We start from the raw sequence: 17,768 nt of genomic DNA, 5'->3' as shown, positions 1-17,768 counted from the left end.
CCAGGAGCCGTTATAGTTTCAAGCACAAAGAATGAGAAATCAGCTATAAATGATAATCATTTATACACAGAACAATGAAGAAAAAGCCATGTGATGCTACAGTGGTTCATCAACAGAAACGTGTCATCAGTGACAAATGGCATGCCAATACATCTCAATGCAGTCAAACGAATACAAATGCAGTACAATCAAATGTCAAGTGTAAGCCGTTAGCGTGTGACGGACAAACATTCCTTTGTAGAAACATATTTCCAGATACAAGAAACAAAAACACTCTTATCACCAGCTTGAATCCGGTCAGCGTAGCTGCTCTACAGGACGGAGCAGCTCTCAGTATGATCGGACCCGTTATTCTAGTTTCAGGGACACCGAGGAGAAAACAACACCCCTGAAAGACTGTGCTAAATGAAAATAAGGATTTCTCTGAGTGTGGAAAATGTCCTGCTGCCAAAATATGACCAGTTGCTTGTTTGATGATGAGTATCTGCGTCATGCCACATTCATCTACAGAGATGGTGTTTAAATGTGTTTAACCTTGGAGTCGAATGAAAGAATGAAACCGACTCTGCAGCCTAGTTCAGTCACAGCAAGTCTCCACGAGGCGTTTGTTCTCAGCTGCTGTTCACCTGAACTTGTGTGAGCGTGAGGAAACCGTTCTGCTGTCAGTCCACTCGGTCTTATATTACAGGGAGGGCTCGTTGATATAATAACACTGTGCAAAATTGAATATTATCCAAGATAAGAGTTCTTTCCTGATCCATAAGCCCAGTGCAGTGTTATGAGGCTGCTGCTTTTTCCTACTTTTGTCTTTATTTGACCTCAGATTCAATGTGGACACGTCGCAGATCTGCCACCAGCTTTGTGTCACACATATTACCTTCAGCATGTGAAGGTAACAAAGGGGGTGCTGTTAGAGGCACAGTTTAGTCTGGATTGTGGAGTTTGTGGCTCTCAGCAGCTGACAGTGAAAACATCTGCCAGCTCTGGGAGCTGTTGGAAGGTATTTGCTTCACTTTAGGGAAGTTATTTGTTTGCTACAGTGCTGTGCTTTACTCGTCCCTCACCAGCCTTGGTAGTGGAATCACTAACTTAATGCTGCCTCACTGTGGATTTGAAGGTTCATGTAAAGTTTAATAAAGTTATTTGTTCTGTTTTTGTAGTCTGGCCCTGGACAAACGGCAGCTTAAGACAAGCTGAGTGTGTTTCCTGAACTCACGGCAAAAAAGTATCAAGAAGTCTTTGAAAGACACATTCAGATGCAGAAATCAACAGAAGCTCTGAGTTCAGATGATGCAAACAATGTCATGGCTACATCTCCTTTACAGACAAGCAAGCCAGCTATGCATGCACGTGTGTGTGTCGCGCACACACACACACACACCATAGTTTTTAGTCTGAGAACCAAAATTAAACTACCAACATACAGAATAAATCATTTTATAAAAATAAGGCAAATTATAACGTATCACACTTAATATACAAAAACACTCTAGAATTGTTTACTGTCGCTATATGCACAAAGGCTTATTGGGACTAATTCATAATTATTATAATTCATGCCAAAGTTCTTAAAGTCAAAGTACCAGAAGTAAAGCACAAACACGTGAAATAAAATTAAGAATAAATAATATCAACATTTGAAAAAATATAATATCAATAAATAAATACATTACATACTGAAATCAAAGTCAGAGCGATATATATAAAAATATAAGATGAAAGCAAATGAACATACTGACTGATCCAAGGCCTGAAACTTTATGGCACCGTACACTGAAGGCCGTCCTTCCATCATATGAATCACTCCACACTGTCGCTGCCAGGCACTTCTGCGCCCTGTGCTTTAATACCCAAGCTAAAATACCAATGGTTTCCACTGTCTCTAAAGTCCTCAGCTCCTCCAGGGTTAGTAGGTCGTCACCTCCAGCTACTCCCTATGCCTGCAAAACTACATCCTAACGTGTGTCCGTATCGACGAGGGTTCAGATGAACCACTCTTTCTTGCTCTCATCAATGGTTTCGGTGAAGGCCGGATCGTTGACAATGATCGCTGCGTCGGCACAGTCTGCTGACTCGGCTCCCTTTGCCTCGTTAGTGTGGTAGGAGCCTTTGTGACGAAACATGTGACGGATCACGAACACCATGATGCACAGGACGCTGAAGATCACCATGGAGATGATTCCTGGAAGAAAGCATGAGCAACGCAGTGAGCACTTATTTGATGCAGCATTTGAAGAACGGACTGAAGACAGCATTGTTCCTTATGTTGAGCTAGTCATTTTTAATGGCATGCTAACATTGCCAGAAATGACTAAACTGGTAAGCAATGATCATTTTGGAAAATGGCTCACTGAGGACCAGTCGCAGTTCCAGGAACCAGAGATGGAATTAAGGTTAAGAGATCCATTGACTTCCACTTATCCTTCTCAGGGTTGTGGAGGGGGGTTGCCCTATGGTTCGTACCATAGGGCAAGATGCGGGGGACACCCTGGACAGGTCGCCAATCTGTCTCCGGGCTAACACACAGAGACATACAACCATTCACGCTCACATTTACCTACAAGCGATTTAGAATCGCCATAACTGGTGAATATTTTGCAGCTCTGTTTCCTGCTTATTACAGAAAACTACCACAGCTGTTTCCTGATGATAATCACTTTTTAAATTAGCTTCAATAGCTTAATAATGTGTTATTAAATGGAAACAGGCAGCTCTCTTTCCTGCTTATTACACAGATGCTACCACGGGTAACTGTGTGGTAATAACTTAGAAGTTACCACATTATTACAATCCTCTTCCTTCCTTGTTACCCTACTATTACCACTTTATTACTGAGCTGTATTTCCATATTATTACCCCAGTTTTTGGGCTCTTATTAGCCTATAACATATATTTCAGAGTAATATTTCTCAGCTTTAACCACTGTTACTACCATGATATTACTTGGCTATTTAGTGGCTATTACTTTGGTAATTGCATAGTAATAACTTAGAAACACATTATACTCGTTTCCTCCTTGTTACCCTACTATTACCACTTTATTACAGAGAAAGTGTAGAAAGTGCTACCCTTTATTCTTAATCAAAGACATATAAAAATAAAATGAAACTGAATTGAATAGATAAAATCAAAGATAAGTCTAATTAATACATGAAATACAGAATATTGAAGTATATATATGAGAAATACAGTTTGAGTAATGGAGATTTTTCTAATGTCTAGATTATGTGTAGACACGATGAAGTGTTTGTGTGGCTGCAGGAAAGTGGAAAGATAAGAAATGTGACTCTGGATAAGAGAAAAGTATGTTGTAAACAGAATCATAGCTGATATGATAGTTAATCAAGCTTAATACTGATGGGAATCAGGTATAAGTTCAACCACTACAATGAGTATGAAAACATTATAATGATTCAGGCGTCTCACTGAGTGTAGAGGCGGCCTGTGAGGCTGTGTGATCACATGTATGTAAGCAGGATGGGGAGTGAGGGCGATACTAAGGAACCACTAATCGAAAGTAATGTCTGACTTTGATATTATGGAGTCATCTTCATGTTCTGAAAAGAAGATTTCACATCTCACCAAAACTGTCCATGTTTGGTTCAACCACAGAACTTTCTGACTTCCCCATAAAAATGAGACGTCCTGGCCCTTACACAGCTAAAGGGATTCTGCTAAGACACTGCTGGGAAAGCCGCCGGCCTCCCTATGAAGAATGGTTAATGGTTAAAATAGCATCTTACAAAAAAGTGACTTGTGGCCTATTAGACAAACTGTATTTGGTCTCCTTTTAGTAGCTGGCTCTCTGCCACCTGAGGTGCAGAGGTGTGTAATGGGGGGAGTGGGAGGTGAGTGTAAAACAGAGTATGATAAAACTTATTTCTCTTGTTTTGTTTATGTCTAAAGTTTAATAAAAAAAGTTGAAAACAAGAATGTCTGACTTTGAAATGCATGACTTCATAAAAGGAATCGTATGTTGTAGTTGACCAACACAGACTGATAAAAAACAGTATCCCTGTGTTTTTGAATTAAAAAGAGATTATGTAGAAATGCACAGTCATGTTTGAATGAGCTAATGATCCATCTAATTAACGTAAAAGTGCACAGATGCCAGATGTCATCTCAGAAGATGTAACATCAAGCAAGAAAGGCGGGAGAAAGGTCGACGAGGTGTAAACGTTGTGTTATGAAGAGTTCTTCCCTTTGATTAGCAGTTCACACGATTTGAACTGAGAGTTACACCAGAGACCAGAGGGATGAACCGCGGCTCAAACTGTGAACTTACAAACTGGGTTGATGTCTTTTGGCTTTTTCTCTGCTCATTTTTGCCATGTTAGATTATAAAGAGGATTTGAATTCTCACTGTTTCCCTCAGAGAATATGTGGATCACCTCATGCAGTGAAAACAGTGACTTGGATGTTTCAAACCTTTTTCCTCTCAAACATCAGAACAACGCCAACATTAGCTCAGAGCAAGTTTATGAGATATAATTTTATTATTATACACGACCAGTCAGAGGTTTGGACAAACCTTCTCATTTAGTGTTTTTCCTTTATTTTTACTACATGTATCTACAGTATTATGTAGAAAGAAAAAGGAAAAATAGCTCTAAATATGTTTTATATTAGACTCCTCAAAGTAGCCACCCTTTGGTGCAAACACTCGGCCTTCTCTCAGTGAGCTCCATGATGTAGTTTCACCTCACAGGTGAGCCTGTCAATTCAGTTTTATTCATATAGCGCCAAATCACAACAACAGTCGCCTCAAGGCGCTTTATGTTGCACAGTAGATCGTACAATAATAGATACAGAGAAAAACCCAACACTCATATGACCCCCTATGAGCAAGCACTTTGGCGACAGTGGGAAGGAAAAACTCCCTTTTATTTATTTATTTTTATTTATTTTTTTGTGTGTCCCGTTTGGATCTTTAGCCATCAGAATTGTTGTCTTAAGGCCAAGAAAGATGCCAAGCACATTTATTTTACCAAGTGGATCATCATGGCCTTGCCATATTGGTCCATTTGATTGACCTTTATTATAATTATGTATTTATTTTATTTTATTTTCGGTTGCTACAAACGGGACAGACATGACTGGAAAAACCCCCTTTTAACAGGAAGAAACCTCCGGCAGAACCAGGCTCAGCGTCAGTCTGTCAGGGTTCGTTTGTGGAATTTCGTGCCTTCTTAGTGGGGTTGGGACCATCAGTTGTGTGCAACCCACTGGACGCCACGGCTGCGCTTTAAAGATATCTTTAAAAGAGACATGAAACTGTGCAGCATAAACTCCACCACATGGGAAATCATCGCAACTCAGTCACTCACATCAATGCCTGAAAGATGTTTCCACAGCGGTGTGGACGCTACACCATTACGCATAAGTGCAAACTACATTCAGGACCCGTTCAGGGATACAAGAAAATCCATCCCTGGCCACCACCTCTCACCGAGGGCAATAGCAGCCTGGAACAGAGTCTAGCCTCTCTCTAGGAGATTGGTTCCAGAGCCCAAATGTTGCATTGAGGTGAGCCCCACCATATAAAGCCGGTATCTCAGTCTCATGCACAAGACTCCTTTCCCTACCAGAGAGGTGACCTTCCGTGTCCTGATAGCCAGCCTTGGTAGCCGGGGATTGGACCCCTGTCTGCTTCCCAACACACATTGCACCCGGACCTAACGGTGCCTCCTGTGGGTGGTGGGCCTACAGCAGGGCAGGCCCATGTTGCTGCTTCAAGCTGTGCCCGGCCAGGTCCCATGGGCTAAGGCCCAGCTCCCAGACACGCTCCCTCCAGCTCCATCCTCAGGCCTGGCTCCAGGGTGGGGTCCCAGCAATCCTATTCCAGACAGGGTACACTCGTCCGTTGGTCTTCTTTTATCCATAGCAGTCGACTGAATTGCTCTTCGTCTGGCCTCTCACACAGGGCCAATTTGCCTTGGGAGACCCTACCAGGGAGCAACAAAGCCCCCAACAACACAGGGCCCTGGGATCACTGGGACACACAAACCCCTCCACCACGGTAAGTCAGCGTTTCATGGAAGGACTTTTACTTCTCTCATTCCAAATTAATATTCCCGGTATCAAATATCACACACATATCGGGTGCAAAATAAGACACTTTTTCATGAAATTTAGTGTAATGCACAGTAAACTCAGGTGTGTGTTTCACAATGTGCTGGAACAGACAAGTTGCACTCATCAGTGCTGACTGATTCTAATGTGTTGCAACGGTTAACAATCTGTATTAATAAATTAGATGGTGATTATTTGCAGATGGCAGTCGCTTTGAGTCACAATGAGACAGGTTAGGTTCCACCAGGTGACCTCTGGGCAACCTTCAACTTGTCCCAGACAGCATAAAAGTCCAATGTGACCGAAAAACTGAAAAATACCAGCGGCTCCGGGCGTTCCCCCTCAGCCTCCTGAGGCAGTTTTCAGAAAAGTTGACCTGTGACCTCGACCTTGAAGACAACATCACTGAGATTCAAACTGCTCAGAGATTTTTAATAGATACACCTATGGTATCAATTTTAAAATCATACATCACCTCGTTTTATGTACATCAATCTGTGCATTTTCCAATTATATAGACAAAAACAGCAGCTCAGAATCCTGGTATACTTAAAACTAAACATACCTCCTATGACAGCCGAGTTGCGATCCACACCATCACCACTGAACTTGTCCTCATTGAGGTTGAAAACAGCTCCAGCTGTGAACAAAGCAAACATCTGTTATCTATCTGAATCCTGAGAAACTTTAGAATTTTACAGTGGCATGCCCCTATGTATGCTGAAACCCTATGTCAGGGGTGTCCAACGCCAGGCATCAGGGCCGGTGTCCTGCAGGTTTAGATCTCACCCTGGGTCTACACACCTGAATCACATGATTAGTTCATTCCCAGGCCTCTGGAGAACTTCAAGACATGTTGAGGTCATTTAGCCATTTAAATCAGCTGTGATGGATCAAGGACACATCTAAAACCTGCAGGACACCGGCCCTCCAGGCCTGGAGTTGGACACCCCTTTCCTATGTTCTATGTGTCTCTACCACCTTCTATGTGCCAGGGGTCTCTGGCTGAAGCCATGGGGGAGATGGTCAGGGGGGAGGCTCCACAGTTTGAAGGAACCAGTATCCCATGGGTGCTGACAGGTGCTGCTATGCTGGAGCGCAGGGCAGCTTTCAGCGGTGCTACACTGTTAAACTGAACTCTTGACAGGCAGCCCATGAAACCCGGTGTGTTGTAGCGCTCGATCAGGATGGGGTCAATCTGGCCTGTTTCTAAAAGAAAGAGAAAGCAGCTTTAATAGTTTTTTTCTGGAAGCAATGCAAGTAAGCAAAATTAATTTATATAGCTGTTATGATTCAGTGTCATGGATATTTTTTTTGTACTGTGTTTTTTGTCTGCCACACAAGAGGGTGGCATAGTTTGTGTCCTGTGTTATTGCTGCTATGTGAATTACAGGTGGAGGCTGACCATTGGTGGAGGACTGGGAGAGGCCGGCTATAAATGAGGACCCTTCTCAACCGACACGCCCCCGCCTACTTCCTGTTCCCAACGAACTGTGCATGTGGCTGCGTGTGAATTTGTATTCTGGGAGCTTTTGCCGTGTTGTAAATAGTTTGTTGTATATAGATGTGAATAGTTGTCGATACTTTTTTTTACTCGGTAGCTGTAAGGGTGAGAAGCCATTTTTCTTTGGGAACCTTTTCTCCTGTTTTTGGTTAGGGAGGCCGGTAAGACACCTGTAATTTTCTTTTGGGGTTTTCTGTGAAGGTGAGCCAGCTGCATTTCATTTCTAGAGTTTTTTGTTTGTTGTTTTGGCCATGCTCACCCTGACGCCTGCTACCTTTTGGGACTTAATAAACTGACTCGCTGTTGTGAAATCCGTGGTAGCTGTTTTTTGTGGGTTCGTCTTCCTTGAGAGCAGGGAGTGTGGGGGCATTTCTCCTTATTTTTATTTTCCTTATGTTGCACGCCGGTTTTCCCTGGGCTGGGGTGTAACATAGCACTTTTTAAGACAAGAAGCTATAACAAAGTGCTTCACATGGGAATATAAAAGCATATCAAACAAAACAACATATTACACACAAACATTACCCAAATGTGTTTTAAGCTGTTTTTGAAAAGAATCCACAGAGTCGATGGAGCGTAGCGGTTTAGTTGAAACCAAGCACACCATTGTTTTTCTTGTGACATTACCAATAAGTTTGATGTGTCACATGACCCTCTTCCTATTGAAAAAACAAAAGTCATATCCAAGATGGCCGACTTCTAAATGGCCACCATGGTCACCACCCATCTTGAGGAGTTTGCCCCCTCACATATACTAATGTTCCACAAACAGGACTTTAATATCACCAACCATTCCCATGTTATTACGGTGTATCCATATAAATGGCCCACCCTGTAGTGTTGCTCTAATGATATTAGAAACAGTAAAAGCTAAATGCCATTTCAACTTTTTACTTCATTTTTATTTTATGTTTTTCAACACAAAACATATTTGGATTCTAAGAACTAGAAGCTCATCATTTCAGGTAGGAAAAAAGGCACACAAAAAAGTTAATAAGTGACTGGTACAAGAATAAATAGGACAATATTCAGATCATAGAACATCACTCAGCATCCCTTCATGGAGTCAGTCATGCAAAAACAGGAGCCATATAAACACACGCACACACACGCACACACACACACACACACAGACACGCACACACACACACAAATCTCTAGACTCACCAAAGACTTTGCCAAGAAAGATACTTTTGACCGAAGTGAACTGGGTGTCAGAGGCCTCAGGCAGCGTATATGTGGACACTGGATAATGGTCCAGCTGGATAATGTGGACAGAGAAAAGCAACAGTCAAGTTTAACTGATAAACTGAATCTTCTTTAAACTTTGTCAAGTTTTAAGACTCCTGTCCTTGATTTGGTGAAAAGAAGTTTGTTTAAGCTAAAAACTAGTTTTTTAATATAATTTGATGTACTTTTTATAATAGAATTATTCTTTCAGCAGATGTAATTTACAATTGCAACTAATTACAATTTGCAATTCAGGTGAACTCAGGGTTTAAATACGTTTTTCTACTCTGACTATCAATATGTCAAACTAGCACCTTTAGCAGCTTATCTCAAAGTAGTGACTTCAAGAAATATATACACTACCAGTCAAGGGTTTGGACACACATTCCTATTTAATGGTTTTCCTTTATTTTTACTACTTTCTTTTTTATTATTATGATAATAATTTTTATTATTATGATAAGATACAAGAGTTGGAAGAAAATAATACAAGTGTGATTGTGAGTAGTGAGAGTGAAGTGAGCGTGACGTGTTAATATATTCAGTCCAGGATTAATGTAATTTAGGAGACAATTATAACAATAATGATAATAATAGTTAAAGCAACATTAACTCAGTATTATCACCAGTATCACCAATAATCATAATAATGACGATAATGACCAATGACCAGCTATGAACAATAACAGTCATGACCATGACAACAATAACATCGTTATAAGAAGAATATAATAGCTCACAGCGGTATTCTGCTAAAATAAGCTGGAGGGATGATTCAGAGGCGTTACCTGCAGGGTAGGAAAGGTCTTTTTCTCTTTCCTTTCATACGCCCCCCTCCTTTTTGGTAAATGGTAAATGGACTAGTTCGTATATAGCTCTTTTCTAAACACTCAGAGTGCTTTACTTAACTTGGTTCATTCACCCACTCACACCAGTGTTGAAGTCTTGAATGACTGGTAATAATACGACTGGTATGGAGCAGAATTCGAACCACCAGCCCTCTGTTTATTGGACAATCTGCTCTACATCCCAAGCCACTGGCACCCACTGCTCTCTTCCTTTTTGGAGTTAGGACCATAGAGCTCTGGGCTGCCCCCAGACCTGATTGGAGGGAACCCTGAGTATGGCCCCCTTTAGATTAGCCCCAAGAGCCAAAGGAGAAAGCCTGTTTATAAGTGGATCGGTGATCAGGTTAAAAGGTTTTGCGTTTTTGTTTTTTTGTTTGTGTACAAGGGGGAATCAAAGGTGGTTAGAGGTGATTAGGATGTGAAATGGGAGACGAGGAGAGAGCGAAAAAAATAATTAAGATATATCAGGCAGTAGCATACATTATTTTAGTGATGATAATGGACCAGTTTTTATTGAACTCAGCTGATTTCTGTTTGAGAGCAGGTGACATTTTTTCTTAGGATATATAATCTAATAGAAGGTTCTTTCACTGTGAAATGGACGGATGGACGGACGGATGGACGGATGGACAGATGGATGGATGGATGGACAGATGAATGGATGGATGGACGGATGGACGGATGGATGGACAGATGGACGGACAGATGGATGGACGGATGGATGGATGGATGGATGGATGGATGGATGGATGGATGGATGGATGGACGGATGGATGGACAGATGAATGGATGGATGGACGGATGGATGGACAGATGGATGGACAGATGGATGGATGGATGGATGGATGGATGGATGGATGGATGGACGGACAGATGGACGGATGGACAGATGGATGGACAGATGAATGGATGGATGGACGGATGGATGGACGGACAGATGAATGGATGGATGGACGGATGGATGGACGGACAGATGATGGATGGATGGACGGATGGATGGACAGATGGATGGATGGATGGACGGACAGATGGATGGACAGATGGATGGATGGATGGATGGATGGATGGATGGACGGACAGATGGATGGACGGATGGATGGATGGATGGATGGACGGATGGATGGATGGACAGATGGATGGACGGATGGATGGACAGATGGATGGATGATTCTTTTAAACCAATTTAAGCAAGGGGGTGAAATTCATGCTGAACAGGATTTGGTCAGCTTGGAGGAAACATTAATATTTAATATTTAAGATCTGCCCCGTCCTCCTCATCCATACAGAGTGGCAAAATAGTGGATTTCGACCAGGTTATAGAGAAGCTGAGACTTCTGAAAGCAAATCTATAACCCAAAAGTTTGCTGCAAAGAGTGGGGATCCTGAAGGAGCAATAAAACATCTACATAAAGAAGAATTTTGTTGTGTATTAGACATTGAAATACCTTTAATATTGCCATTTTGTCTTATAGTAGCAGCTAGTGGTTCTATGAATAACGCAAATAGCGATGGAGAGAGACATATTTGCCTGGCACCAGTGTGAAGAGTAACGCTTTGTGTAATTAACCCATTGGTGGTGACTGTGGCCACTGGCGATGTGTAAAACGCTCTTATCCAACTGATAAATGATTCTCCAAATCCAAATTTCTTAAATATTGCAAACAGAAATTTCCAGCTTACTTTGCCAAATGCTGCATTGAGTGATACGATTAGTGCCAGTGTTACTTTTTTGATACTGTGAAAGCTGCGTTAACTTGAACATAAGCCATACTAAATATGTCTTATATTTTAGATTCCTGTAAGAAGCCACCCAGCTGCAAACCCTCGGCCTTCTCTCAGCTTCATGATGTCGTCACCTGAGATGGTTTCACCTCACAGGTGAGCCTGTCAGGGTTCATTGGTGGAGTTTCTTGCCTTCTTCATGGTGTTGGGACCATCAGTCGTGTTGTGCAGCAGTCAGGTTGGTGCACAGCTGACAGCCATGTTTGACAGCTGTTAGAGTTCATATTATGGCAACAACCAATGAGCTAAGTAAAGAGAAACAACAGCCCATCATTACTGTAAGAACTGAAGGTCAGTCAGTCCAGAAAACTGCTAAAACTTTGAATGTGTCCCCAAGTGCAGTCAGAAAAACCATCAAGACTACGATGAAACTGTCTGACATGAGGACGCCCCAGGAAAGGAAGACCAGGAGTCCCTCTGCTGCTGAGGATACAATCATCCGAGTCACCAGCCTCAGAAATCACAAGTTAACAGCAGCTCAGATTAGAGCCCAGATAGATGCCACACAGAGCTCCAGTAGCAGACACATCTCTACATGTTCAGAGCAGACTGTGGGAATCAGGCCTTTATGGCTAAATAGCTGCTGAGAAACCACGACTAAGGAAAAGCAACAAGCAGAGATTTGTTTGGGCCAAGAAACACAAGATGAGTCCAAATTGGAGAACTTTGATTCCACCCGCTGTGTCTTTGTGAACGATGGTCTCTACATGCATGGTTCCCACCATGAAGCATGGAGGAGGAGGCGTGATGTGTGGGGGGCTTTACTGGTGACACTGTTGGGGATTTATTTAAACTGAAGGCACACTGACCCAGCATGGCTACCACAGCATCCTGCAGCAACATGCCATCCCATCATGTATTGTTCAACAGGACAATGACCCCAAACACACCTGCAGGCTGTGTGAGGGCTGTTTGACCAAGAAGGAGAATGATGGAGTGCTGCACCAGATGGTCTGGCCTCCACAGTCACCTGACATAAACCCAGTGGAGATGGTTTGGGATGAGATGGAGCGCAGAGTGAAGGCAAAGGACCAACAAGTGCTCAGCACCTCTGAACTCCTTCAAGACTGTTGGAAACCATTTGAAGTGACGACCTCATGAAGCTCATGGAGAGAACGCCAAGAGTGAGCAAAGCAGGAATCAAAGCAAAGGGCGGCTGTTAGGAAGGATCTACAATGTAAAACATGTTTTGAGTTGTTTCACACTTTTGTTTACTACATAATGTCATGTGTTCATTCATAGTTTTGATGCCTTCACTGAGAATCTAAAATGTAAAAAGTCATGAAAATAAAGAGAAATCATTAAATGAGAAGCTGTGTCCAAACGTTTGATAGTGGTTAGTGTATATTTTCTAATACTAAGTTTTGAAGCAGCGTGTAACTCCAGCTAAAGAAAAATTCCTAGCTTCTGTTATTTCTATTTACACATGGAAAAAAATATGTGAAAAAATACTTACACATGCATTTCTCAGTAACACAGGGGTAACAGCATGTAAATAATTATTCTATATAATAAGTCTTTGTTATAAATTGTGTCTTTGATGACATTCCAGCAAAAAGTGCTGCATTAAATCACTCCTAATACAAACTTAATACTCACTATTAAATATTTGCTACAGCTTCAAACTAAAAGAATTTTCAGCTGAAGACTTTTATTATTAACTTGACTGCATTTTGCAATTCCTCGCGTATTGTAGTGGCAGGATTCACTAACCTGTAGCCGTATCTCCCTTAAGTTCCTAGTTATGTTGACAGAATGTGGCTGACCGTTGGCCATGTTACGATGGTCAACATCTATGGTATACGGTTCTGTGAGTCCTCCAAGGCTGTAGCGGATCTGGAGAGTGCCTGAAAACACAAAGAAATACGTACATTTCTTACAGTTCATAAATGGTAAAGGGACTGGTTCTTACATAGTGCTTTTCTACTCTGAGCATTCAAAGTGTTTTCTACAACTTGCCTCATTCATCCATTCACACAAGCACTTTTTTTCAATTGTTCTTCTACAAAGGTGCTTGCTATCTAACATTTACACCGACACTCCGATGCATCAGAGTGCCACTTGGGCTGAGTATCTCTCCCAAGTATATTTGGCATGGAGACCACCCTAGATAAAGTTTACAAAGATGAGAACACATTAAATGTATCAGATACGACACTAATAAGCCTACCATTGTGTCTGAGAACCACAGCCAAGTAGTCCTGAGTTCTGGAACTGATGTAGACAAGAATGCTGGGAGCACTGTAGGTGCTGAAGCTGAACACAAGCTCCTCCTGAGTCAGGTTGGCCTCACTTGAAACACCAACACCTGACAGACTCTTCACGTCCCTCAATGCAAAAGGTCCCCCCTCTGGCAGCAAGTCGTAACGCACCAATGTCCCCGTCTCAAAGTAGCCGCCTACATCTAAGGTATAATTAAAGAATAAAGAACATTAAAACATAGCGGAAATTCTTATTGATTATTAAATCTGAACCCATCTAATCTCAAACAGGGTGTTGGTCATACCATCAGTGCAGAAGGGTCCATCGTAAGCAGTAAGGGAACAGTCACAGGAGTAACCATTGTAATGCTCTACACACTTTCCTCCATTTCTGCAGTGCATCCTGTAGCTGTTGCAGTGGCCCTGGCAGCCTGGATTCACACCTGGAGTCCCTTTTGCCCATTCCTCCAGGTCAAAGGTCACACCATTAATCTTCAGAGCTCGCAAGCAGCCCAGAAAACCCCTTTGACCACTTGAAGCACCTGGTATAGATGTAAGGCAGAATAATCCAGAACAGCATTAAGAACACCTTCAAATAACGAGTAATTCAATGTGATATGCAGATTAGCACATTACTGTTGAATGAGTTTCTTGTTTTCCGTGTGCTCCAGTCTGCAGTGGCTTCCAGCTAACGGTACAGAAATCAGAAAATAATGACATCTCATGCCCCACTTAGACTGGAGGTGCCAGGGATCGAACCACTAACCTTCTGATCAGTAGACGACCTACTCTACCTCCTGAGCTACAGCCACCCTAATTGAAGTCAGCAGCGAAGTCAGCACACTATACACAGTGCAGGTAGAGCACCACTTTTCCTTTCTGAGTCGCCTGACAGTTTGCCAGAATCTCTTCAAGGCAGTTTGGAAGTTTTTTTCCATTGTCTTTCCTCCCACACCCGAGTTTTTGCTTCAGCCACTGCCGTCACCACATTCCACTTGGCCTGTTAGTACCTATTGGCTGCCTCCAAAGTCCCACAGGCTAACCAAGCCCGATAGGACTCCATCTAAAGCCTGGTGGTTCCCTTCACCCCTAGTGTCCACCTCTGGTGTTCAGGGTATACCATCACAACAGGCACCAACAACCTTGTAGCTGCAGCTCAGTGCAGCAGTTTCAGCAATGCAGGTCCATTTAGACTCAGTGTCTCGTGTCTCAGAATGCTGTAGATCAGGGGTGTCCAACTCCAGGCCTCGAGGGCCGGTGTCCTGCTGGAGGGCCTGGGTCAACACACCTGAATCAAATGATTAGTTCATTACCAGGCCTCTGGAGAACTTCAAGACATGTTGCGGAGATAATTTAGCCATTTAAATCAGCTGTGTTGGTTCAAGGACACATCTAAAACCTGCAGGACACCGGCCCTCGAGACCTGGAGCTGGACACCTGTGTTGTAGATGCTCTGCTGGAGGTGGGAGCTGAAGATCTTGTGGCGTCTGCCAGGCATTCCCAGCGCACCCTCACTATACATTTAGGTCTAGCATCCTCTCCCATCACCTGATCCAACTCACCACCCCAATATTAGCATTAGAGTAGGGTAATTAGTATAAGTACATAAGCTTAATTCTGGTGATTTGATTATTATTTTGTCCATCCATCCATCCATCCATCCATCCATCCATCTTCATCCGCTTTATCCGAGGCTGGGTCACGGGGGCAGCAGCCTAAGCAGAGAGGCCCAGACCTCCCTCTCCTCAGCCACCTCCTCCAGCTTATCCGGGGGAACACCAAGGTGTTGGGACATGCCCAGAACACCTCACCCAGGAGGCGCCCAGGAGGCATCCTTGTCAGATGCCCGAACCACCTCAGCTGGCTGATTTCAATGTGGAGCAGCAGCGGCTCTACTCTGAGCCCCTCCCGGATGGCTGAACTTCTCACTCTATCTCTAAGAGAGAGGCCAGCCACCCTTCGGAGGAAGCTCATTTCTGCCGCTTGTATCCGCGATCTCGTTCTTTCCGTCACTACCCACAGCTCGTGGCCATAGGTGAGGGTAGGGACATAGATCGACCGGTAAATTGAGAGCTTCGCTTTTACACTCAGCTCCCTCTTCACCACGACGGACCGGTGCAGCGTCCGAATCACTGCAGCCGCGGCCCCAAACTGTCTGTCGATCTCCGGCTCCCTTCTCCCATCACTCGTGAACAAGACCCCGAGATACTTGAACTCCTCCGCTTGGGGCAGGAACTCATCCCCGACCTGGAGTGGGCACGCCACCCTTTTCCGGCTGAGAACCATGGCCTCAGATTTGGAGGTGCTGATCCTCATTCCCGCTGCTTCACACTCTGCTGCGAACTGTTCCAGTGCGAGCTGGAGGCCATCACCCGATGAAGCCAACAGAACCACATCATCCGCAAAAAGCAGAGATGAGATTCTGAGGCCACCAAAGTGAAAGCCCTCCGCCACTTGGCTGCGCCTAGAAATCCTGTCCATAAAAATTATGAACAGAACCAGTGACAAAGGGCAGCCCTGGCAGAGCCCATCACCCACCGGGAACGAGTCCGACTTATTGCCGGCAATGCGAACCAAGCTCTTGCAACGGTTGTATGGGGATCGAATGGCCCGTAGCAATGGGCCAGACACCCCATACTCCCACAACACCTCCCACAGGACACCCCGAGGGACACGGTCGAATGCCTTCTCCAAGTCCAACTCCCATGCACCCTCAAGTATCCTCGAGAGGATAAAGAACTGGTCCAGTGTTCCGCGACCAGGACGAAAACCGCATTGTTCCTCCTGTATCCGAGGTTCGACTAGCGGACGAACTCTCCTTTCCAGCACCCTGGCATAGACTTTCCCAAGGAAGGCAGAGGAGTGTGATCCCCCTATAGTTGGAACACACCCTCCGGTCTCCCCTCTTAAAGATGGGGACCACCACCCCAGTCTGCCAGTCCAGGGGTACTGCCCCTGACCTCCACGCAACATTGTAGAGGCGTGTCAACCAGGACAGCCCTACAACGTCCAGAGCCTTCAGGAACTTGGAGCGGACCTCATCAACACCAGGGGCTCTGCCACCAAGGAGTTGTTTAACTGCCTCAGTGACCTCACCCCCGGAAATTGGCGGGTCATTCCCCTCATCCCCAGACTCTGCTTTCTCCTCGGAAGACGTGTCAGTGGGATTAAGGAGGTCCTCGAAGTATTCCTTCCACCGCCTGACAATTTTCTCAGTCGACGTCAGCAGCGCTCCGCCAGCACTATACACAGTGCAGGTAGAGCACCGCTTTCCCCTCCTGAGACGCCTGACGGTTTGCCAGAAGCTCTTCGAGGCAGTCCGAAAGTCTTTTTCCATGGCCTCTCCGAACTCCTCCCACACCCGAGTTTTTGCTTCAGCCACTGCCCGGCTCGGGCATTCCGCTTGGCCTGTCAATACCTGTCGGCTGCCTCCGGAGTCCTACAGGCTAACCAAGCCCGATAGGACTCCTTCTTCAGCCTGGTGGCTCCCTTCACCTCTGGTGTCCACCATTTGGTTCGGGGATTACCACCACGGCAGGCACAAACCACCTTGCAGCCGCAGCTCAATGCAGCAGCTTCGGCAATGGAGACGCTGAACACGGTCCATTTGGACTCAATGTCCCCAGTCTCCCTCGGAATGCTGTTGAAGCTCTGCTGGAGGTGTGCGTTGAAGATCTCGCGGACTGGGGCCTCTGCTAGACGTTCCCAGCACACCCTCACTACACGTTTAGGTGCACCGGGTCTGTCCAGCGTCCTCCCCCGCCACCTGATCCAACTCACCACCAGGTGGTGATCAATTGACAGCTCAGCCCCTCTCTTTACCCGAGTGTCCAGAACATATGGTCGCAGGTCTGGTGATACAATTACAAAATCGATCATCGACCTGTGGCCTAGCGCGTCCTGGTGCCATGTGCACTTATGGACACTCTTATGTTCGAACAAGGTGTTCGTTATGGCCAAACTGTGATTTGCACAGAAGTCCAATAACAAAACACCGCTCGGGTTCAGATCAGGGAGGCAGTTCCTCCCAATCACACCCCTCCAGGTCTCGCTGCCATTTACCCACGTGAGCATTGAAGTCTCCCAGCAGGACAACAGAGTCTCCAGGTGGAGCACCTTCCAGCACCCCCC

General features: G+C 44.5%; 1 protein-coding gene across 1 annotated transcript in view; it reads right to left on the bottom strand.

Moving 5' to 3' along the window:
* Positions 1–46: 46 nt before the first annotated feature.
* Positions 47–17,768, bottom strand: part of cntnap2b (contactin associated protein 2b) — a 45,829-nt gene continuing 28,107 nt past the window's right edge. Inside the window, exons 19-25 of the mRNA XM_040036988.1 lie at positions 13,943–14,179; positions 13,607–13,840; positions 13,150–13,283; positions 8,744–8,837; positions 7,054–7,281; positions 6,638–6,712; positions 47–2,182 (exon numbers count right to left, since the gene is read on the bottom strand). Of these exons, the coding sequence (XP_039892922.1) occupies positions 1,983–2,182; positions 6,638–6,712; positions 7,054–7,281; positions 8,744–8,837; positions 13,150–13,283; positions 13,607–13,840; positions 13,943–14,179 (1,202 nt within the window). The 3' untranslated portion in view covers positions 47–1,982. The remainder of the gene's footprint in view (positions 2,183–6,637; positions 6,713–7,053; positions 7,282–8,743; positions 8,838–13,149; positions 13,284–13,606; positions 13,841–13,942; positions 14,180–17,768) is intronic.

This window comes from Simochromis diagramma, unplaced genomic scaffold (assembly GCF_900408965.1).
Source record: "Simochromis diagramma unplaced genomic scaffold, fSimDia1.1 OVJJ01000630.1, whole genome shotgun sequence".
NCBI lineage: Eukaryota > Metazoa > Chordata > Actinopteri > Cichliformes > Cichlidae > Simochromis > Simochromis diagramma.
This window is presented reverse-complemented; position numbering and strand designations above follow the sequence as displayed.